This window comes from Macaca mulatta, chromosome 15, assembly GCF_049350105.2.
Source record: "Macaca mulatta isolate MMU2019108-1 chromosome 15, T2T-MMU8v2.0, whole genome shotgun sequence".
In the NCBI taxonomy this organism is placed as follows: domain Eukaryota; kingdom Metazoa; phylum Chordata; class Mammalia; order Primates; family Cercopithecidae; genus Macaca; species Macaca mulatta.
The window spans coordinates 45,486,903-45,511,248 of record NC_133420.1 but is presented as its reverse complement, the minus strand read 5'-3'; the positions used below and the strand labels follow the sequence as shown (position 1 = coordinate 45,511,248).

The 24,346-nt window shown below is 41.3% G+C and overlaps 1 protein-coding gene across 1 annotated transcript in view; it reads left to right on the top strand.

Moving 5' to 3' along the window:
* SNX30 (sorting nexin family member 30) overlaps positions 1-24,346 on the top strand; it is a 124,983-nt gene that overhangs the window by 55,045 nt on the left and 45,592 nt on the right. Inside the window, exons 3-4 of the mRNA XM_001099477.5 lie at positions 9,957-10,067; positions 23,061-23,219. Of these exons, the coding sequence (XP_001099477.3) occupies positions 9,957-10,067; positions 23,061-23,219 (270 nt within the window). The remainder of the gene's footprint in view (positions 1-9,956; positions 10,068-23,060; positions 23,220-24,346) is intronic.

The following is a 24,346-nucleotide window of genomic DNA, read 5'->3' as shown; positions in this document are numbered from 1 at the left end:
TTTTATGTTAAAGAAGTAATGTATGTTCATTATAGAAAAAAAAAAGTGCAAGTAACCTAAAACAATAAAAGAATGCCTATAAGCTCACCAGCAATAAATAATCGTTGGTGACTTTCTATACTACTTTTCTTCATCCAGTTACAAAAATTGAGTGTTTTGTATACTGCCAATTCACTGAATACATTGTGAACATCTTTCTATGTTGGAAATGCCAGTAAGCATGCTTTTATTCTATTGTTTATAAGAGTGCAATAGTGTTCCATTGTATGGATGCGCCCTCATTTATTTTGTGCTAAATGCTTTACATATATTATCAGTTAATCTTCACACTTAGTGAAGTAGATATAAATACTGTTATCTTACAAATGAGAAAATTGAGAGACAGAGATGTTAAGAAAATTGCTCAAAGACATGCAACTCATGGGTGGTGGAGCTAGAACTTGAGTCCAGGTCTCTCTGATTCTAGAGATAATAAATATTAATAATCTTGCCCAAAAGACATGATTTTCTTTCTTTCTTTCTTTCTTTTTTTTTTTTTTTTTTTTAGACAGTCTTGCTCTGTTTCCCAGGCTGGAGTGCAGTGGTATGACCTCAGCTCACGGCAGCCTCTGCTTCCCGGGTTCAAGTGATTCTCCTGCTTCAGCATCCTGGGTAGCTGGGATTACAGCACCATGCCTGGCTAATTTTTGTATTTTTAGTAGAGATGGTGTTTCACCATTTTGGACAGGACTCCTGACCTCAGGTGATCTCTCTGCCTCAGTCTCCCAAAGTGCTGGGATTACAGATGTGAGCCACCGCGCCCAGCCCAAAAGACATGATTTTCAAGAGAGGGATGGCCCTGATAACCAACACTGTGGTCCAGTAGCGTGGCCTATGTGGTTGAAACTGACAATACAGAAATAGACTTGAGGGTGAGGAAACAGAGGCAATCCTTCAACTCCCTTCAGGGGTTATTGTTTTCTTGTGTTTAGCCTCATTACCAGTGGAGTATTAAAAAAAAGCCATAACACCCCAACTAGTTCCTCTTTCTAAATGTCTCAGTGGTCAACAGAGTCTAAATGCTGCTTAGAGGCTGAATTATGTACAATGCAAAGTGGACGTTAGTTTAATGACACAGTTATTGCTGACTGTGGTGTGAGCAGTTTCATTGGTGTAGTGATGCAGAACCCAAGTGGGTTAGAGTGAGTGAGGGGTGAGAGAGAAGACAAGAGTGTTAGGATTTAGGCAATGAAAGCGAGCATAGAGAGCAGTGGTCAGAAATGGGTGTGGGTTTGAGGGAGAGGGAAGCTTCTTTTTTTTTTTTTTTTTTTGGTGGGGGCTGCTGCTGTTTTTAAGGATGAAAGAGACTTGTTTAAGTGCCAGTTGCCCAGTATTGGTAGAGAAGAAGGCATTAGGTTGAAGATTGGAGAGTAGGATGGAGGCTCCCAGGAAGGCGGAGGAAGCTAGAGTTGCCACTGAAGGGGCGGTGTACTTTTTCCATTGTTTGTGGAGAAGGAAGGGAAGTTTGTTTTGTGGCAGGAAGTTAAGGGGTTATTTGCTTATATCTGCAGTTTTCTCTCTGAATAGATGATGAAGTCTTCTAAAGGTGGGGGTGGTTTGAATTGGGGATTAGAAATTTTCAACACTTTTATGGGCTTTTTAATAAATGATTCGGACAATGTGGGAGTGAGCTGACTTAAGGGAGTATGAAAAGAGTGCCTGGCAATGTTGGAGGGTCTCGTTGTAGAATGTATCGTGTCTGTCCGTGTGTTTGCTTGATTTTGTTTCTCCTCCAGCAGTGTGCCCACATGCCCAGGTCTGGTAGAGCAAGTGAATGGGCAGTGCAGAGGGAACGTTTAGATATTGCTGTAAGTAAGTGATTGAAGTTCTGGGCCATGGAACAGATGCTGAGTGAATAAGGAAGGAAGTAAAGACATGAATGGATGGAATGTCTAGGAACTTTAGGTCCCAAGAGGCTGAGAAACCAGGGATTTTGGGAAGTGGAAGAGCATGAAATATAAGGGATGCCGTTTAGAGGGAGATGTGTGGGCTTCTGCCTGGTGACAGTCTGGGGAGAGGCTGTGGAATGGAAGGAGACATTGCTTGCTTAGAGGCTGGTGTTGTGTGTGTGAGCCACCTGGATCTCGAGGGCACCTAGGTTGTGGAAGGACTTGGAAAGGAAGCCTGAGAGCCAGTTGCTTGAATCTTCAGGGCATCAGGAGAAATGGCAGAGCTGTCAGTGGATGACAGCTGTGTGGAGAGATAGAGGAAGTGTGTCACTGGATGGCACGAACATCAGAAGGGTTTTCACAGGGTGGGGGAGGAATGGTGGTCCGGGGCTGTGTGGAACGAGGAGCATGTCAGCAGCAGCTCCTGGCCTTGTGGGCTGGGTGAGGCATGTGGAATGCGAGCAGCTCACAGCGGGACCAATGGCAGGGAGGCCCCATTCTCAGGGAGAGCCAGGTTTCAGAATTTGAATGGGCAGAAGAACGACAGGACTTTATTAACTATGGCATGGGTCTTCCAGAGAGCTTGGCAGAAAGATCTGAGAGGAATGAGATAAGTGGAAGTCCATGTCGGAAGAAAGGAAGGCAGAGGAGCGTGAGGATGAAGAGCTGGAAGCCTCTATAATTGTCATTCTCAGGGCAGTGGGGTTTTGAGGCCGAATGGGACTAGCTGGTTTTTGTTTGATAAGGGAAGAGATCCCTTTGTTGGGAGATGGGGTTTGCCTAGAATTCTTTTTTTTTTTTTTTTTTTTTGAGACAGAGTCTCGCTCTGTCACCCAGGCTGGAGTGCAGTGGCGTGATCTGGGCTCACTGCAAGCTCTGCCCCCGACATTCACACCATTCTCCTGCCTCAGCCTCCTGAGCAGCTGGGACTACAGGCGCCCGCCACCACGCCCGGCTAATTTTTGTATTTTTTTAGTAGAGACGGGGTTTCACTGTGTTAGCCAGGATGGTCTCGATCTCCTGATCTCGTGATCTGCCCGCCTCAGCCTCCCAAAGTGCTGGGATTACAGGCGTGAGCCACCGCGCCCGGCCAGCCTACAATTCTTAAGACCCAGCTGTGGCCTGGGCAGATGGCACTTCTGATAAAGACCACGTCTCTCTGGAGTGAGTCAGTTGTAAATTTTGGATCAAATGGACGTTCTTCAGAAAGACCCTGGGCCACAGTTGTTGAGCACGTCAGCTCTTGGGGCATAACGGGAGACCTTATGTGATAGGGTGAGTGAGGCCCAATAGATGGGGTGCCCTGCTGGGTGACCAATTAGACTGTGATTCTGTGCTGGGTCTTCTAAAATGTTGAACTTCCAAAGGAAAAAAAAAAATGCCAGGGATGTCTGGAGCTGACCAGGGACGTATTCACGTGGAGTGATGGTGTTACACTTCCAGGTTAGCAAAAATGAGTCTTCTGGACTATGACTCTTGTGCTTGGTCACCTGTTCTTAGACCTGACTGGACGTGTTTGTCCATGACCTTGTGATCTTTGGACATTCTGCATTGTGGACACACGATGTGGAAAGACATAGAACAAAATGATGCAGTGGTTGTCTCTGATTATGGAATTGTGTGCGTATGCTTTTTGTTCTTTTTTTTTGTTTTTTTTTGAGACGGAGTCTTGCACTCTTGCCCAGGCTGGAGTGCAGTGGCGAGATCTCGGCTCACTGCAAGCTCCACTTCCCGGGTTCATGCCATTCTCCTGCCTCAGCCTCCCGAGTAGCTGGGACTACAGGCGCCCACCACTACGCCCGGCTAATTTTTTATACTTTTAGTAGTCACGAGGTTTCACTGTGTTAGTCAGAATGGTCTCGATCTCTTGACCTCGTGATCCGCCCACCTCAGCCTCCCAAAGTGCTGGGATTACAGGCGTGAGCCACTGCGCCCAGCCTGCTTTTCGTTCTTTTTAAAAAAATTGTTTTGTTTACTATGGGTATTCAAAAATGGAGATAAATGTATATTTTTAAATTTTCCTAAGTTAGATCCTGGATTTCACGGAGGAAAAATTTACTACAAACTTATCTTTGGAGTTTTACTGGTCTGCCTGTTTTATGAATACTGTGAGTCCTATAAATGTATTTCTCTCCAGAAATTCCAAGTAATGTCTCTTGCCCAATTTTAGCTGGTGTGCAGTGTTTCATTGTGAGTGTGTTTTGCTAGCCTCATTCCTGACTCTACTTTTTCCCTCTGTCCTTGTTTTTTCTTTATCTTTTTCACCTACTTCTAATTTATGTCATTTGATCGTATTTTACCTATCACTATATATTTTCTAGAACAAATTGTGGTAAAAATAAGTAAAATAAATACTGGGTCAGAGAGTACTCAAGCATCCATTTTTTTTTTTTTTTTTTGGAGACGGAGTCGTACTGTGTCACCCAGACTGGAGTACAGTGGCGCAATCTCAGATCACTGCGACCTCCGCCTCCCAGATTCAAGCGATTCTCCTGCCTCAGCCTCTCAAGTAGCTGGGACTACAGGCGTGGACCACTGCACCCGGCTAATTTTTGTTTTTTTAGTACAGATGGGGTTTCACCATGTTGGCCAGGCTGGTCTTGAACTCCTGACCCGGTGATCTTCCTGCCTCCGTCTCCCAAAGTATTGGGATTACAGGCATGAGCCACCACGTCTGGCCTTGAGCGTCCATTTCATGATAACTTTTTACCTTATTGCTTTCCGAAGCATCAAGCAAGGTTTTCTTGCTGTATTAAGCTCCTGATGTCCTTAAAGGAGCTTTTAAAAAATGAACATTATGTGTGTGTGAGACTATAAAAATGTTGTATGAGAATGGTATAAAATTTGGAAATAAGGGTGAATATAAAGAGAACAGTTCTCATTATCAGCTTTAAATTTGTCTTCTAAATTTTTAATATCCAGATATTAGCGTAAATGAAATCGTTATGTACAATTAATTTTGTATCTTCTGATTTTCCCTTAAAACAACAGTCTGGGTATGGTGGCTCATGCCTATAATCCCAGCACTTTGGGAAGCTGAGGTGGGTGGATCACTTGAGGTCAGGAATTTGAGACCAGCCTGGTCAACATGGTGAAACCCCATCTCTACTAAAAATACAAAAATTATCTGGGTGTGGTGGTGGGCACCTGTAGTCCCAGCTACTTGGGAGGGTGAGGCAGGAGAATTACTTGAACCTGGGGGGTGGAGGTTGCAGTGAGCCAAGATCATGCCACTATACTCTAGTCTGGTCAACAGAGTGAGACTGTCTCAAACCCACCCCCCCGCCCCGCCACAAAACAGCAGTGTCTTACACCCTGGTTGTGGTGGCTCATGCCTGTAATCCCAGCACTTTGGGAGGCTGAGACAGAGGATTGCTTAAGGTCAGGAGTTAGAGACCAGCCTGGGCAACATAGTGAGATTCCTATCTCTACAAAAACAAAAAACAAAAAAAGCCCCCAAAATCAGCCAGATATGGTGGCATGTGCCTGTAGTCCAGGTACTTGGGAGGCTGAGGTGGGAAGATTGCCTGAGCCCAGGAGTTTGAGGCTACAGTGAGCTATGATTGTGTCACTGCCCTCCAGCCTGGGGGACTGTATTTACTTTTTTTTTTTTTTTTTTAAGAGACAAAATCTCGCTCTGTCGCCCGGGCCGGAGTGCAGTGGTGCGATCTTGACTCACTGCATCCTCTGCCTCCCAGATTCAAGCAGTTCTCTTGCCTCAGCCTCCCAAGTAGAGTAGCTGAGACTACAGGTGCACACCACCTGGCTTGGCTAATTTTTGTATTTTTAGTAGAGACAGGGTTTCACCATGTTGGCCAGGCTGGTCTTGAACTCCTGACTTCAAGTGATCAGCCTGCCTCGGCTTCCTAAGTGCTGGGATTACAGGCATGAGCCACCACACCTGGCTCTTATCTAAATTAAAAAAAAAAAAAAAGTCTTACCAACAAAATTACTGACAACCGTGGAATAAATATGCCATAATTTCATTAATAGCTTTTTATTGTTGAATATTTAGGTTGCTTTGATTCTTCGCTGATTTAAATAATATTGCAATGAAGATCATTATGCAAATATCCTTGCCACAGTTTAGACATTATTTTCCAATGGTAGATTTCTAGAAGTAGAAAAGCAGTGATTAGATATAATTAAAAGAAAATCATAGAGACTATAGGTGAATATTTTTATAAGCTTGCAGTGGGGATGGCCTTCTTATTGATGACCCCAAAAATAGCATAAAGGGAAAATATGGATGAAATCAACAATAAAACAATGGAAAGATTCTGTATCAGACAAACCATTTGGAAATTATGATAGGCAAATGGTAATAAAGAACTTATACACATGAAAAAGACTTGACTCACAATTTTTATTTTTATTTTTATTTTTGTTGAGATGAGGTCTTACTCTGTGGCTCACACTGGAGTGCAGTGGTGCAGTCTTGGCTAGCTGCAACCTCTGCCTCCCAGGCTCAAGCGATCCTCCCACCTCAGCCTCCTGAGTAGCAGGGACCACAGATGCATGCCACCATGCCCGGCTAATTTTTGTATTTTTTGTAGAGATAGGGTTTTGCCATGTTGCTCAGGCTGGTCTTGAACTCCTGGACTCAAGCTCTCTCCCTGCCTCGGCCTCCTGAAGTGCTAGGATTACAGGCATGAGCCACTGCGCCTGGCTGGACTTACAGTTTTTAAAAAGACACCTCATAAAAGAAGAAAAATACTTTCTTCTTTTGGCCAATAAACATTTGAAAGGACGTTCAACCCCAATAGTAATTAAAGAAACAACTGTAAACAAAGATGATGTGTTATTTTTCATTTATCAGTCCACCAAAGATAACTAGTTCCTGATAATATGTGATAAGAATATACATTGCTGTATTTCTGAAAGTAGTTTGTCAATTAAAAAGTGTATGTACACTTTTTTCCAGCAATTCTATCTTTAGGAATTTATTTTAAGGGAATTATCAGGTGCTCAATGATGTTTCCAAAAGCATTGCTTATTAATGGAAAAATTGGAAACAACTTAAATGGGGATTTGGTTTAATTATCGTGTAACCATTCAGTGGAATACTATATTTGTGTTAAAAAGAGTATGTACATCTGAACTTACTGCTGTAGAAAGATGTCCAAGGTATGCTAAAGAGATACAGACAATGAGTAAATGAATGACTATTCATAGAAAAAATATGGAAACATATAAGCCATGTTAATTGTGTTTTTCTCTATTTAGAGGAATTATGGCTGATCTTTTATTTTCTATTTATTTTTCTCGAAGTTTTAAAATAAGTATAAACCTGAATAAATAGAAGGAAAAAAAAAAGCCTGTTCCTCAAAAGTGAAATTGCTTGTGGCAAAAATAAAATGTGTGTTCTATTGTGCTGTCTTTTGTAGTTACCAAAAATGATTTCAAAGTTAGAGTAGAAATATTACATAAACTGTAATTTATGAAATGGATCTGAAAAACATAAGAGAAATGATTAGTTAATCGTGTAACTTTTTTTTTTTTTTTTTTGAGACAATCTCTTGCTCTCTTGCCCAGGCTGGAGTGCAGTGGTGCAGTCTTGACTCACTGCAACCTCCACCTCTGGGGTTCAAGCAATTCTCGTGCCTCAGCCTCCTGAGTAGCTGGGATTACAGGTACCTGCCACCACACCTGGCTAATTTTTGTATTTTTAATAGAGACGGGGTTTCACTGTGTTGGCCAGGCTGATCTCGAACACGAAAATTAGCTGGATGTGGTGGCGCGCCTGTATTCCCAGCTACTTTGGAGGCTGAGGCAGGAGAATCACTTGGACCTGGGAGGTGGTGGTTGCAGTGAGCTGAGATCACACCACTGTACTCCAGCCTGGACGACAGAGTGAGACTCCGTCTCAGAAAACCCTCCACCAAAACAACAATGTCTTACACCTGATCTTGAACTCCCAACCCCAAATGATCCATTGGCCTTGGTGGATCCTGTAATCCCAAAGTGCTGGGATTACAGGTATGAGCCACCGCGCCCAGCCAATAATCGTGTAACATTTAAGAAGGCAAAAAGTAGAGCCTTGCATCAGTTTGGTTTACAATGAATATGAGTTGCTTTAATGTGTCACCTTTCAAAATATGCCTTTCATTAGCCCATAATCATTGACAGGTTCTCACATGGAGCCTGGTGGGGGAGGTGGGAGGTCTTGAACTTCCCTTCCAACTCTGTTTTTGTTTTTTTGAGACAGGGTCTCACTCTTTCGCCCAGGCTGAAGTGCAGTGGCACAGTCAGCTCACTGCAGTCTCGACCTCCTGGACTCAGACGATCCTCCCTCTGCAGCCTCTGAGTAGTAGGGACTGCAAGTATGCACTACCACACCTGGCTAATTTAAAACTTTTTTTTTTTTTTTTTTTTTTTGCAGAGATGGGGTCTCGCTATGTTGTCCAGGCTGGTCTTAAACTCTAGGGCTCAAGCTGATCCTTCCTTCTTGGCCTCTTAAAGGGCAGCGATTACAGGCATGAGCCACCAAGCCCTGCCCTAACTCTCTTCTTACTGTTGAACCTAGGGCTCAAGGAGGCTTAGTGACAAGTCAGGGATCTGGTAGGGATGCAAGAACTGCATAGGCACGGAGTCCTTCCCACGCCGCCTGTGTGGTGCGGGGATGGGAGTATCAGGCCACTTGTTCCCAATATTTCTGTCATGCTGTGCTTGAAAATTCGTCAACAATGACTTGCTGTCTGGATTTAAGTGTTGTCTTTTTTTTCTCTCTCCAATCCTACAATGCTAATTCCTTTGGGAAAATCATCTGATAAGTCACAATTACCTACATTGAGTGAATGTCCCCACATTTCACCCTTGCAAGAACAGGGGATGTATTTCATAGGCATATGCTGGTGTTTGGGGCTTGAAGAGGGGAAACAATGCGGTTAGTTGGGAGTCAGTCCAAGACCGAGTCCTTGAACTTCATTTTGCTAAGACTGTGAACACAGGTTTTGGGGAGGATGAAATCATAATTTTTGATGCCAGAGCTGTTCACAGCTTTTTCTTTGATGAATGACTCTCATTCATGTGCTTAAAGATTTTCTTGGTGTTGTGAATTAAAACCGACTTTTGGCTTGAAAGAGTAAATTTATGAGATGTAGCTTGACCCATTTTTATCTTGTACTTTAATTTCTGAGAACCGTGACAGTCATGTAGTCTGTACCCTCATAGGGAAAAATGGCTTATGTGAGACACGATTTAATTTGGGCCAGTAAATGAGTAAAAATCTTGTTTTGGTATAAATCAACTTAATTTTATTTAACATTGATTTTCATTGTTGAAGTGCTGCAGTCACACTTCAGAAAACTTTAAAAATTGAGAAAAAGGGATGAGATTATTAATATTTTTCTACAATACAATGGCATTTTTGTATTATTTCTAGATTTTTTTCTTATCTAAAATATAACAGTTTCAAGGTTATGGTTCTGGCAGAATGTGGCAGATTAAGCAAAACCTTTTCTATTTTCATCTAGTCTGCTCTCGAAATGAGCAGTGATCTATTATCTTTACTTTTTGTTTATTTCCCCTTTGGCAAAACTTGTCAGCATATTTAGCAGAAGGTGGAGACATTTTCTTTTCACAGATTTGGATTTAGTAGCAATATCCTAAGTGGAATTTTTCTGCTAAAAGAAATTGTTAGAGTTAAGCTTGGAGGAAATGAATCAAATGTTTCTAAACAATTCTGGTAATAGTTGAAATCTATTTCCTGAGGGTAGGGGGAAAAAAAAACTGTGTTTTTTTTTTTTTTTTTTAAAGACAGAGTCTCGCTCTGTCACCCAGGCTGGAGTGCAGTGGCTCAGTCTCGGAAAACTGGCATTTTTATTCCAGCTCCTTGAATTTTTAACTGGGCTCTGTGTCCCAGACTGGTCTATTCTATGTTGGTAAACTCTGCCATTTGGCTGGTGTGTTTGGTGGCAGGAAAATATGATCTTGCCTAGTTTGGTTATTCTAAGAGAGCTTTTTTTCCTTTCAGCCAAGATATGCTATTCCCTTATGCTTATTTTTTTTCCATTCTCTTCTTTGCAGAGTACTCGGGTGGAGTTTGACCTGCCAGAATATTCTGTTCGTCGAAGATACCAGGATTTTGACTGGTTGAGGAGCAAACTGGAAGAATCCCAGCCCACTCATCTCATTCCCGTAGGTAGTAAGTCACTGCAGCTTGTTTCTCACTTGTCGTGTTGTCTTTCCTGAAGGGGTTCACTCAACTCTCATCCCTTCAATTATCCCAGACTCACCCAGCAAACGTATATAAAACATGTTAATGGACACTGTATATAATACTTCACCTATTAGGTTTTGGTTTCTGATTTGCTATATAGTAAGCCAGTTTTGCGGCTGGCTGGGCTTTTCTTTAGGCACAGGAGCAGAAATCTAGTACAGAATCCATTTCAACCACAGTTTTTCATTTAAAAAGGAAACCACCTAACTCTATTTATTGAAGCAACGTGACATTTATCTACTCCAGTGCTTCCATCTGCACAGTTTTTAAAAAACAGAACCAGAGCAAAAGAAATATAAATCTTTTTTTTTTTTTTTTTTTTGAGACAGAGTCTCACTCTCTTGACCAGGCTGGGGCGCAGTGGCACGATCTCAGCTCACTGCAACCTCTGCCTCCCGGGTTCAAGCGGATCACCTGCCCCAGCCTCCTGAGTAGCTGGGATTACAGGAGCCCGCCACCACGCCCGGCTAATTTTTGTATTTTTAGTAGAGATGGGGTTTTGCCATGTTGGCCAGGCTAGTCTCGAACTCCTGATCTCAGGTGATCCACCCGCCTCGGCCTCCCAAAGTCCTGGGATTACAGGTGTGAGCCACCGCATCTGGCCTCAACATTTATATTGAGTACTTTTTTGACTACTTTTGTTAAAACTGGAAATAATAATGGTTTAGCCGCCAGATGTTTCTTTGGGCCTTGGGGGCCTTAGAGCAGTGTGAGTCATAAAACTCCTCAGAGGGGCTGATTTATCTTTCAGCAAAAACCTTTGTTGAATGATAACTCCCTAGCACTACCAGCTTTCTGTTGCCACCGCATCTCCCAGCCTTTTTTTCTCCATGGTTAGGAAAGGCTGTGTATGTTGTGAACACACTGGTAGCTTTCTCGGTTTTCAGGATGAAAAGAGCCACGTTGCTAGTGCTGTGATAGGAATGGTGGCTCTCACCTGGAACTCAGTTCTTTCTCAGGGCATCTCCTTTTTTCCCACATACCCTTTCTGCTCTCCAAGCCTGAAGTTTTTTTTTTCTGTCTTCTAACCACTTAAAAACATGCCTGAAGAGGAAACAGTAGCTTTTAAACAGTTGGGAATATGCCTTAAAATAGAACCTTAAGGTGGCAAAATTAGCAGCTAGTGAATAATTTTTAAAAAATAAACTGCATTTTAGAACATTATCAGAATTCCAGAATTATTGTGAAGGTAGTAGAGAGAATTCTCAAATCTCATATCCGGTATTAACGTTTTATATTAGTGTGGCACATTTGTCACAATGACCCAGTCATTATTATGAAATAAACACCATTATTAACTATCCCAAGTACCTTTTTATTTTTCTTTCTTTCTTTTTTTTTTTTTTATTTTCAGATGGAGTTTAGCTCTGTCACCCAGGCTGGAGTGCAGTGGTGTGATCTCGGCTCACTGCAACCTCTGCCTCCAGGGTTCAAGCGATTCTCCTGCCTCAGCTTCCTGAGTAGTTGGGATTACAAGTGTGCGCCACCATGCCCAGCTAATTTTTGTATTTTTAGTAGAGATAGGATTTCACCATGTTGGCCAGGCTGGTCTCTAACCCCTGACCTCAGGTGATCCTCCCACCTCGACCTCCCAAAGTGCTGGGATTACAGGTGTGAGCCACCACGCCCGGCCCAAGTTCCTTTTTCTGTTCCTACCCAGGATCCCACATTTTATTTAGCAGTCATGTCTCCTTAGGCTCTTCTTGGTTGTGACAGTTTCTCAGGCTTTCCCTTTTTTGGATGACCATGGCTGTTTTGAGGAGTACTAGTCAGGAATTTTGTAGACTGTCCCTCAGTTGACATTTGTCTGATGGCTTTCCCAACTGGGGTAATGTGTTTGGGGAGGAAACCACAGAGGCGAGCTGCCACCCTCATCACCTCCTATCCAGGGCACATGCTGTCAACAGTGTGCATCATTATTGATGTGAACCTCCATCACCTGACTTGAGGTAGTGCTGGTCAGCTTTCTTCACTGTACCATTACTCTTTCTCCCTGCCTTTCTGTACTGTACTCTTTGGAAGAAAGTCACTGTTTATTTGTAGCCCACACCATGCATCAGGGAGCTGCCCTCCTGGCAGCTGGTGCCTATGAGGTTGGTACTGGAAGCTCAAAGGTAAGACAGTGACACCTGCTGGTGAAACATAGTGTCTACTCTTCCATAGACACTAGAAGAGAATGGAAGAGTTTCCAGAATGCCCAAGGTGGATCCAGAATATCTTTAAGTGTGGTTTCTGATGGTCTGGAAAGAAGCAGAAAGAAGCTACTTTAGAAACAAGCAGAAGCTTAATTTTTTTTCATAAATTCTTGGTACTCACATATCTGGAGTGGAGAGAGATTTAATATGAGAGAGCCTCTCTGATTTAAGTATGAAAGTCAAACCAGAAACCAATCCCCTCATCTGCTACAAAGAATTTTATAGCAGCTTTGCTAGGAGGTGTCTTTGTTATTTAAGCATCATCTTCGGAAGGAAGAGAGGGTGGGTTGAGAAGGTTATAAGGAAGACAAAGGACTCCTGCCTTGGGGAACTTATCAGTTGGAGACCCAGTAAAGATGCAGAAATGTTCATTTCCCTTTTAAAAAAAGGATTTATTGAGATTTAATCTATATAACATATAATTCATCCATTTAAAATGTACAGTTCAAAGGGTTTTAGTATATTCATAAAATTGGACACCCGTCAGCATTATCCATTTTAGAATCTTTTCATCACCCCCAAAAAGAAACCTCACATCCCTTAGCTGTCACTTACAAACACTGTGTATCCCCCAGCCCCTGGCAACCACTCATATACTTTCTACAGATTTGCCTATTCTGGACATTTCATGTAAGTGAAATGATACACAACGTGATTTTTTTGTTACTGGGTTTTTTCACTTAGCATACTTTCAAGGTTCATCCATGTTGTAGCATATATTAATGTTTCATTAATTTTTATCATCATGTAATATTCCAGTTTATGGATATTACCACATTTTGTCTATTCACCCTTGATGGACGTTTTGGTTGTTTCACCTTTTGGCTATTATGAGTAATGTTGCTGTGAACATTCATGTACAAGTTTTTCTGTGGACATGTTCTCATTTTTTGGGGGGTGTATTCCTAGGAGTGTAATTGTTGAATCACACATAACTCTATAATTGGCCTTTTGAAGAACTGCCAGACTGTTTTCAGAAGTGATGACATCAACTTACATTTCCACATGCGATGTATAGGAGTTTCTCCACATCTCCATCAATGCTGTTGCTATCTGTCTTTTGGATTGTAACCATCCTACTGGATGTGCAGTGATATCTCATTGTGATTTTAATTTGTATTTCCCTAATGATGTTGAGCATCTTGTCATGTGCTTTTGGGCATTTGCATATCTTCCTTGGAGAAATATCAGTTAAGATCCATTGCCTATTTAAAAATGGGGTGCCTTTTCATCCTTGAATTTTCATAGTTCTTTTTAAAAATTATATATATATGTGTGTGTGTGTGTGTATATATATATAATTTTTTTGGGGGCGGAGTCTCGCTCTGTCGCCCAGGCTGGAGTGCAGTAGCGCGATCTCGGCTCGCTGCAAGCTCCACCCTCTGGGTTCATGCCATCCTCCTGCCTCACCCTCCCGGGTAGCTGGGACTACAGGCGCCCGCCACACATCGGCTGATTTTTTGTATTTGTAGTAGAAACGGGGTTTCACCGTGTTAGCCAGGATAGTCTCGATCTCCTGATCTCGTGATCTGCCCGCCTCAGCCTCCCAAAGTGCTGGGATTACAGGAGTGAGCCACTGCACCCGGCTCCATATATATATATGTAAAATTTTAAGAGGCAAGATGTTGTTTTGTCACCTAGGCTGCAGTGCAGTGGTGTGATCACAGCTCACTGCAGCCTCTACCTCCCAGGATCAAGCGATCCTCCCACCTCCACAGGTATGTGCCACCATGCCTGGCTGATTTTTAAAATTTTTTATAGAGACAAGGTATCACTATGTTGCCCAGGCTGGTCTTAAACTCTTGAGCTCAAGTGATCTTCGCATCTCAGCCTCTTGAATAACTGGGACTAGAGGCACCCTATGCCATCATGCCTGGCTAATTCTTTTTTTTTTTTTTTGGTAGAGACAGGGTCTTGCTATGTTGCCCAGGCTGGTCTCAAACTTCTGGCCTCAAGGGATCTTACTGCCTTGGCCTTCTAAAGTGCTGGGATTACAGGCGTGAGCCACCGCGGCTCCCAGGAGTAACCTTATGTTCTTAAAATGCCATCTTGGAACCAGAAGTATGCTGGGTGTATACGTTTGTCATCTCATAACAGCAGTTCACTGTGTTTTTCTTCATTATGTAATAGTTGGAGCTGCCAGAAAGTCTTCATTTTGACTTTTTTCCTCAGTGTTTTTTTAAAGCTTTATTGAGATATAATTGATATACACAATAGCCTTGCACATATTTAATGCATACAATTCAATAGGCTTGTATATACCCCCTGATACCATCACCACAGTCAAGGTAATAAACAGATCCATCACCTTCACAAGTTTTCTTGTGTCCCTTTGCTGTTTTGTGTTTTTTTTTTTTTGTAAGAACATGTAACATAAGATGGACATAACGTGTAACATGAGCATGTGACATAAGATCTCTCCTCTTATCACATTTTACAGCATGCAACACCATACAGTCATTCCCCCCCATTTGTGGTTTTGCTTTCCCTGGTTTCAGTTACCTGTAGACCAAAAATATGACATGGAAAATTCCAGAAATAAACAGTTCATAAGTTTTACATTATTTGCTGTTCTGAATAGTGTGATGAAATCTCATGCAGTCCGCCTAGGACATAAATTATCTTTGTCTAGTGTATCCACACTGTAGACACTGCCCACCTGTGCGTCCCTTAGTAGCCCTCTTGGTTATCAGGCTGGAGATCACAAGAAGAATGAGTACAGTACCATAAGATGTTTTGAGAGAGAAAGAGAAAGGCCATATCCCCATAACACTTATTACAGAATATTATTATAATTGTTCTATTTTATTGTGAATCTCTTACTGTGCCTGATTTAGAAACTAAATTTTATTATAGGTATGTATAGGAAAAAACATATGCATATATAGGTATGTATATACAGGTGGGAAATTCACTTGAGCCCAAGAGTTCAAGACCAGCCTGGGCAACACAGTGACACCTTGTCTCTAAATTTTATTATAGGTATGTATATATAGGAAAAACATAGTATATACAGGGTTCAGCACCATCCATGGCTTCAGGCATCTGCTGGAGGTCTTGGAATGTATCCCCCTCAGATAAGGGAGGATGACTGTATTGTTAACTGTAGGCACTTTGTACAGCAGATATCTGGAACTTATTTATGTTTTATAACACTAGCTTTATATCCATTGAACAACTCCCCATTTCCTGCTCTCCATACCCCCTGGCAACCACCATTCTATTTTCTGCTTCCATATTCGTTCAGTGGGTTTGACACTTATTCATTTCCTGGAGCACTAGTTACACAGCAGAGCAATTTCATGATTAGATGGGTGCACGTATTAGATTTGGAAGATGAAGCAGATACATTTAGTACACACTTGAGTGTTTAATTTTCTCTCGGAAATTTAATGTTTACCTCAGTTTTAATGAAGGAAGGTTTCTGGAAGGATACATTTATATTATGTACCAAGTTTTCTTTTGAGTAGTAGTAAACTCATAGGAATTAATGAGAATAAACTTGTAATGCAGCAATTGTTTTTTAATATGAAATAATAAAAACTCCATTTTCTAGTTGGTTTCTTCTTTTTTGTACTATTAAAAATATACCTGCATTTAGCTTACTCAATGGATAAGTTAACAAGTATTTGAAACATTGGTTCAACTTCCTAATGCTTTGCATTTAACTGGACTTGGTGACTATTGTTTTTAATCTCTATGCTTGGTGACAAGCTTTTAGTCTCTATGCTCCTTTATTTATTTGGTAGTTATTTTTGCTTAGAAGCAATATTTTCTATTAGTTTGACAAGGGTAGGAGAAATAGGCCTCTGCCATGTAAATATTTAATGTGCGCTAAATATTTGTTGAATTGTTTAGAAGAAGCAAATAAATTGCTAACGAGGAAGTTGGACGTTTCAGGATTCAGCAATTGAAAGATTTGTCTAGATTTCCTACCTAGAAATAGCAGCTTTCCATTGACAGTCTGCAAGAAATATGCTATTGTTTCAGATTATAAAACAGCTTTATAAACTAATATGGAATATAAATGAAAATGCTTTACTAGAATACTGAGTACTATCTAATATCAATATTTCAAGGTTAAACCCTGAAATATTTAACAGATTATTGTAATACTTTGCAAATAGCATTTTTTTTTTGCAGGATCTAACATATATATGTGTATATTCAGTTTTTTAAAATGTTTTCATTGTAGAAAGTATTAACCATATTGAAGAGATTCGGTATGATGAGTGCCCTTGAAACTCCATCACTCAGTTTCAACATTTATCAGCTCATGGCCAATCTTGTTTCATCTCTGTCCACTCCCTCACCCCTACGCCCAGGTTTTTTTTTGTTTTTTTTTTTAAGCGCCTTAAACAACAGAAATTTATTCTCTTACAGCTCTGGAGGTCAAAAGTCCAAAATCAGTTTTAGTGAGCTAATATCAAGATACAGGCTAGGGCTGCATCCCACCGGAAGGCTCTAGGGGAGAATTTCCTTGCCTGCCTTTTCTAGTTCTTGGGGCTGTCTGCATTCCTGGGCTCATGGCCTCTTTATCTTAAAAGCCAGCAGCATATCTGTCATCTTCTCTGCTTCCACCATCACATCTCCTTTTCTTAAAAAATGGAAGTAAAATCCATATTACATATCACCATTTTAACCATTTTGAAGTATCCAATTCAGTGACTTTTAGTACATTCACAATGTTGTATGACCATCACCACTATTCAGTGTTGTACGACCATCACCACTGTTTAATCCAGAACATTTTCATTAGCCCCAAAAGAAACTTTGTACCCATTAAGGAATCACTCTCAATTTCCTCCTTTTCCCAGCCCGGCTCTAATGAAGAATGCTGTTGTCAACACTGGTGATTGTATAAGATTTTGTTTGAGTGCTTATTTTCAGTTACCTTGGCTATACAACAAGAAATGGAATTGCTGGAGCATATAGTAATTCTGTGTTTAATTTTTTGAGGAATTGTTCAAACTCTTTTCCACAGTGGCTTATAATTTTATATTCCCACTAGAAATGTATGAGGGCCCAATTTCTCCACATGTTTGCCAACACTTGCTATTTTACTTTAAAAATTCTAGTGGGCATGAAGAAGTAGATCCCAAATGACTTCTTTTTTAAGACAGGATCTCACTCTGTCACCCAGGCTGGAGTGCAGTGGCATTACCATAGCTTACTGCAACCTCCAACTCCTGGGCTCAAGCAATCCTCCCACCTCAGTCTCCACAGTAGCTGGGAATTCAGGTGTGCACCACCATGCCCAGCTAATTTTTTATTTTTTGTAGAGATGGGGTCTTGCTGTGTTGCCTAAGCTGGTCTGGAGCTCCTAGCCTCAAGCAATCCTCCCAGCTTGACCTCCCAAAGTGCTAGGATTATAGACATGAGCCACCGTGCCTGCTTCCCACAGTCGATTTTTAAAGACATTTTGGCCTAAACGATATATAGACTTTCTACCTGTAAGTCCTCTCCCCTTTTTGCTTTTTGTTCTCAGTGCTTACAAATTAATAAAAATACTTCGCATTCGTTAGACATCTGCTGTGTGCTTGGAACTGTGTTGAGCTCTTTTCATTTACATGATGTGATTTACAGACTATAGATGGACTTGATTTCACCAGCAACCCAGATTCCTATGTGTAAACAACCCAGACAGTAATAGAAGTGAGCCTGAGAGTAGGTGTGTCCCATTAAGGAATCTTGAAATAGGAAATTTCTGCAGCTACATACATTTGGAAATGATAACGCTTATGACAGGAGGAAATTCTGCTTGCAGGAGGATTCACTCTAGGGTTCCTTTAAATAGCAAGTTCCCCCAATTGATGAATCGTAACTTCAATGTGCTCAATCTGAAGAATGGACCCCTATTGTAGAATGTCATCTTTATGTTAAATGAGGCACTCCTAACCACTTACTTGTGCCTCAGGCCATCCTCTCAAGTCCTATTCAGCAGAAGCAAATGAGAATATCATAACAGGGCTCATGAAGTGATAACAGGAAAATATCCACGGATTTGGTAATTAGAAAGTCATTGGCACTCAATTTTAAAAGGGCTGTTTCTGAACTGGGTGGGGATAGGGCAGAGAAACCCAGCACTGAAGGCAGTATCACAGCCGGTTTTGTTTTGAGGGTTGGGGGAAGGCTGGAGGTTGAGAAATCAATGGGATAGTGTGAAGTCAAGATAAGTGACTCCTTTCAAAAAGATAGAATGAGCCAGAAAGGAGAAGGGAGAAGATACAAGGTCAAGGGGTGATTGGATTCATATTTTTTAGGAAGAAAAACCAACCATGTTTTTATAGATTCTGGGAATAGAGCTGGATGGACAGGAGATGTTGAAGATACAGAGAAGAGATAAATGACAGGTGCACCCTAATGAACAAATGGGTCAAGGACACAGATGGAATGCTTAGCTTTAGGGGAGGAGGGGTTGTTGTCCACAGGGACTAAGGAATGGAGGTGAGGGTGATGCCCAGTGGATAGGCTTCTGCGGAGGAAGCAAAATAGGAAATTTCCATCTGATGCTCTTACACCTGGTTCTCACTTCAGAAAGACAGTAATCTGCTTAGCATGAAAAGCTGGATTATGAGAATGGCTGCCTAAAGGAACGGGGGAGAGAAGAACTGACCAGAATAAAGGAATTATCCTAAAGGACAGCCATATCCCATTAAGATAACTTCTTGGTGCTTTGGACTGGGCCAGCATGGGGCTGAGTGGCCCGTTCGTCTGATCCAGCACTGCATTTCGAATATTCTACTCAAGTGTAAGCTCTGATGGGTGTCACACGTGGACATGTTATCCTTGTGTGGCTCTGTAATTTTATTCCTGATTCGATTCCCCTCTCTTCTTTCATTTACAAACCTTTCCGCTGTGTCCTTTGGAACTCCTGCTCTGTTGTAAAGAATTCCCCAGTATTCTTAGCATCTTCTCTGAATATTCCCACCATGTCAAGGGTTAAATGAACACTGGATGTCCCTGAAGATTAGTAGTCCCCTGAAGCTGCTGCCAGTCTTACAACAAAGACACCCAAACTTGTGTGTGTTTACCCTGTGGTAGGAATCATTCAAAGCACTTTGAACATATTAGCTAATTTAATCCTCATGACAACCCTATGAAGTTGATGCTATTAGTTTTTACCTAGCACCAACTTCTTGAGGTACCAAGAGATGTATAGAACTTGACCAAAGGCAAACAGCTAGTAGGTGGCAAAGTCGAAAGATAAACCCAGGAAGCATGGCATCAGAATTTTTACTCTTGACAACTAAAACATGCTTTTTAAAGCCCTTTCAAGTTGAGGGCACTGAATTCCCTCATACTCCGAATACTTCTTCTCCGGGGGTGGGGTATTGGTGTTACCAGTTCCTAAATCTTTTCAAGGTTTTGTGTTCTAAATCTAGGTTTACTAGGCCTACTCCAAGTAGCCTAGTGTTCTGCTTTTTTGGGTTGGCTAAGCCCACTAATCCTTGTTGCTGTGTCTTTTCTGGTTTGTTTTTGTCCTTCAGGGTTTGTAATTAAAAAAAATCCTCTTTATTGCCATATTAAGGGGGTTTGAGGAGGTTGTGGAGTTAACTACTTGTGTTTAATGTCCTACTTTGAACTTGAACTGCTAGGTTGGTTTAACATTAGAAAATATATTAATTTACCACTTACCGTATTAAAGGAAAAAGCATGTGATTGTCTCGATAGACCTACTTGGCCGTCCTTGTCTTGGTTTATTCCCTAAAGAGACTTGCATTTTCTAAAGAGGGTGCATCTGCATGAGTGTTCACAGCAGCATTGTTAGTAGCGCCACAAAGCTGTAAACCATTCACACGATCATGCACATGTTCACAGGCAGGAGAGGAGGTGGACAGTTTGTCATACAGTCAGTTATATAGTGCATGACTATGGAATAGTAAAATTATTTTCCTGTAGCTAAATATGCATCAATATGGATAAGTTGCAGAAAGATAATATTGAATGACAAAAGCGAAGTATACAGTTGTGTACTGCATAATGACATTTCAGTCGGTGGTGGATGGCATATAGATGGTGGTCCCATAAAATTATAATACTGTATTTTTACTGTACGTTTAAATATGTTTTCTACGTTTAAATATGTTTAGATACCCAAGTACTTGCCATTGTGTTACAATTGCCTGCAGTAGTCAGTACAGTAACATGCTAGGAGCAATAGCCTATACCGTATAGCCTAGGTGTGTAGTAGCTGCATCATCTAGGTTTGTGTAGGTGCACTCTATGATGTTCACACAATGATTGAAATCGCCTGACAATGTATTTCTCAGAGTGTATCTCTGTCATTAAGTGATACATTAACTGGAGTTTTATTTTTATAAACTTAAAAAACAAGTTCAACGAACAGAACATTGTTTTAAAACTGAAACTTAGAGGGGAGCAATGACCAAAAAGTTGAGGATTGTAATTCCCTCATGGGGGCAGGAATAAGTGGAGATCTGATCAGGGATCCGCTGACAGGGAGCTTTGTCAATGACACTGTTGTGTCTGTCAAGTTGAGTGGTAGATTAGTAAGTACTGGTATTATTCTTATCCTTTATGACTTTGAGATATATATATATATATATATTATACTCTTTTATTGTGCTAAAAAACTTAGGACCGTTTTATAGTCTACAATTCAGCGGCGTCAAGTACATTCACAATGTTGTGCAACTATCACCACCTTCTGAAAGTTTCAAAATCACCCTGTACCCATGAAGCAGTCACATCTCATTTCCTCTGATCTCTCCAGCCCCTGGCAACCACTCATCTGCTTTCTGTCTCTATGGGTTTGCCTATTCTGGACATTTCACGTGAATGGAATCATATATATGGACTTTTGTATCTGGCGTCTTTCATTTACCATAATGTTTTTGGGGTTTTTCCACGATGCAACATGTTTTAGTACTTTTTTTTAAATGACCAAATAATAGTCCATTGCATAGATATGCCACATTTTGTTTGCCCATTTACATGTTGATGGACATTTGGATTGCTTCTACCTTGTAGCCATTGTAAACAGGGCTGTCATGACTATTTGTGTACAAAATTTTGTTTGAGCACCTGCTTTCAATTCTTTTTTTAAAGTTTTTAAAAATGTTTGTTTGTTTGTTTGAGATGAGGTCTCACTCTGTAACCCAGGCTGGAGTGCAGTGGTGCAGTCTCTGCTCACTGCAGCCTCCCCATCTTGTGAGCCTAAGCTGTCTTCCCACCTCAGCCTCCTGAATAGTTGGGACTATAGCTGCAAGCCACCATGCCCAGCTAATTGTTTTTATATTTAATATTTTTGGTAGAGATGGGGTTTCACCATGTTGCCCAGGCTGGTGTCAAACTCCTGAGCTGAGGCAATCCACCCGCCTCGGCCTCCCAAAGTGCTGGGATTACAACGCCCAGCCTTGCTTTCAGTTCTTTTGGGCATAAACGTGTGAGTGGAATTGCTGAGTTAAATGGGTAATTCTGTATTTAACTTATTGAGGAACCACGAAACTGTTTTCCACAGTGGCTGCATGTTTTACATTCCCATCAGCAATGTATAAAGGTTCTATTTCTCCACATCCTCACCAACGCTTGTTTTTTTTTTTTTTTTTTTTTTTTTTTTTTTTAAGATTATGGCTATCCTAGTAGGTATGAAATGGCATCTCATGATGGTTTTGACTTCCATTTCCCTGATGACTACTAATGTTAAGCATCTTTTCATGTGCTTCTTGGCCATTGGATATCTTCTTTAGAGAAATATCTATTAGATTTAGTGACCTATTTTTTAAGTGTACAATTTTTAAAATATTTCATAGCTCAAATATTTTAAAACAGGTGCATGGCAGATACTTCTTTTCTCTGTGGTAGTAATAATAAAGAAGGCTTTTTAATCAAGCAGTTGATCGAACTGCTATGGAAACAGATTAAAAGCTCAAAGATCCCTTGGTAGGCAGGTAGTTTTAAATTGCCGACAGTATTGGCTCTAAGTCAGTATAATAGAGAAATGTATTTGAGTAAGGGGAATAAAGGAAATTACATTTTAAAGAATTTTTTAGTATAAACCTAAACCAAAAAATTGGCTCATAAAAGGTATTTTTTTTAGATACATGAATTTACCTAATTTATTCATTCACCAAATATGAATGGGGAATGAAGTACTGGGAGCAGAAGCTTAAAATATTTAAATAAATTTTTACGTGGTTGATGCCTGCCTGCCTGCCTACCTGCCTGCCTGACTTCTTTCCTTCTTTCCTTCTTTCCTTCTTTCCTTCTTTCCTTCTTTCCTTCCTTCCTTCCTTCCTTCCTTCCTTCCTTCCTTCCTTCCTTCCTCCCTTCCTCCCTTCCCTCCCCTCCCCTCCCCTCCCCTCCCCTCTCCTCCCCTCCCCTCCCCTCCCCTCCCCTCCCCTGTCCTCTCCTCCCCTCTCCTCTTTTCTTTTCTTCTTGCCATAACTTTTCCATCATACCATATTTACATCAAGCAATGTAAAAATTACTGTTGAATTTACTCGATAAATATCTACTTTTATGTATTTCAGAGACTATATTTAGTGTTTTATTCCTTGCATTATAAAATTGACAGGACATTTACTCCATGTGTATTTTTCAGAAATCTTTATGTTAATGACTACATGAAGATCTGCCTGATTAAGAAATACTTTTCTTGGACAGAGGGTAACAGAACTGTGTGCCAGCCTGGTGGTTTTTCCTCGCACCATCTCATCCGTGACTCTGATTTTTTTCTTCGTGTCTTTATAGCCTCTTCCCGAGAAGTTTGTGGTAAAAGGTGTTGTGGATCGTTTTTCAGAAGAGTTTGTGGAGACCAGAAGAAAAGCTTTGGATAAATTTCTAAAAAGAATTACGGATCATCCTGTGCTCTCTTTCAATGAACACTTTAATGTTTTCCTTACTGCGAAGGTAAGGGCGGAAGTTTACATACTCTTCTCCCATATTACCATTCTTGGGGCTCTTTGCTAAAAGCTGTTCCGAGCAAGACTCGGTCTCTACAAAAACTTTTAACAAATAGCCGAGTGTGATGTTGTGCGCCTGTAGTCCCAGCTACCCGGGAGGCTAAGGCAGGAGAATAGCTTGAGCCCAGGAGTTTGAGGCTTCAGTGAGCTATGATCGTACCACTCCACTGCACTGCAGCCTGGGTGACAGAGTGAGACCCTATCTCTTTAAGAAAAAAAAAAAAAAAAGCTGTTTTGATCTTTCAGAAGCCACCTTCATGAGCGAATGGTTCACTATAACAGGGTTGTCGTAAAATTGGTCTTTTTTTGGGTACCTATGTGCATTAGCATGCTTTTTTTGCATTAGCAAATCCGTATAGATGGATTCTGTGTTAATATTTAGGAAATCTATCCCCACCCCCATCGAGGACCCCACCCACTTACAGCAGCAGAGGAAGTTAGAATATTTGCTCTGCCAAAAGCAGAGCTAAGTGTTTCTTTAAACACTTGGCAATATGACTGGGTGAGGCCAGTCTGACCAACAATGGGCACGGAAGAGAAGGAACATTTGAGTGTTTGGTGAGGGTGTTCTTCATAAGGGCACTTTGAGTGATTACTTGCAGCTGCATTTTACAGACAAGGAAACTCAAGTTCCGGCAACTTGTCCTTGTTCAGGTAGTGTCACTAGGATCTCAAGTTGGGTCTTTGTGGCTGCTGAGTATCAGACTGATACATCCCTGTGTATCAGACTGCCTGATTGTTACTTATCTGCAGCCATGTTCCTTTCAGGGGGACATTTGCCAGATAAAGCATTTGGGTCCCACACAGCTGCCAGATTCTGTGTATTCAAACTCAAGTTGGTTGTCCACTAGCCTTTCACTACACTTCCCTGTTGGCAGAACCGGCCAGAAAACCCGAGGTGCTGCCCTCCCACTGTCTGCAGAAATGGGGTCACGGGCTCAGACCCTCCTGCTAGCTTCCCTCCAGTCCCATCTGTTTGGTTTCAGGTATCATGTTCCCATGTTCAGGCCATATGTAACATGTTCCATGTTGGCAAGGGTATTGTGGTCCGGATACTTTCTATTTTTCAAATCT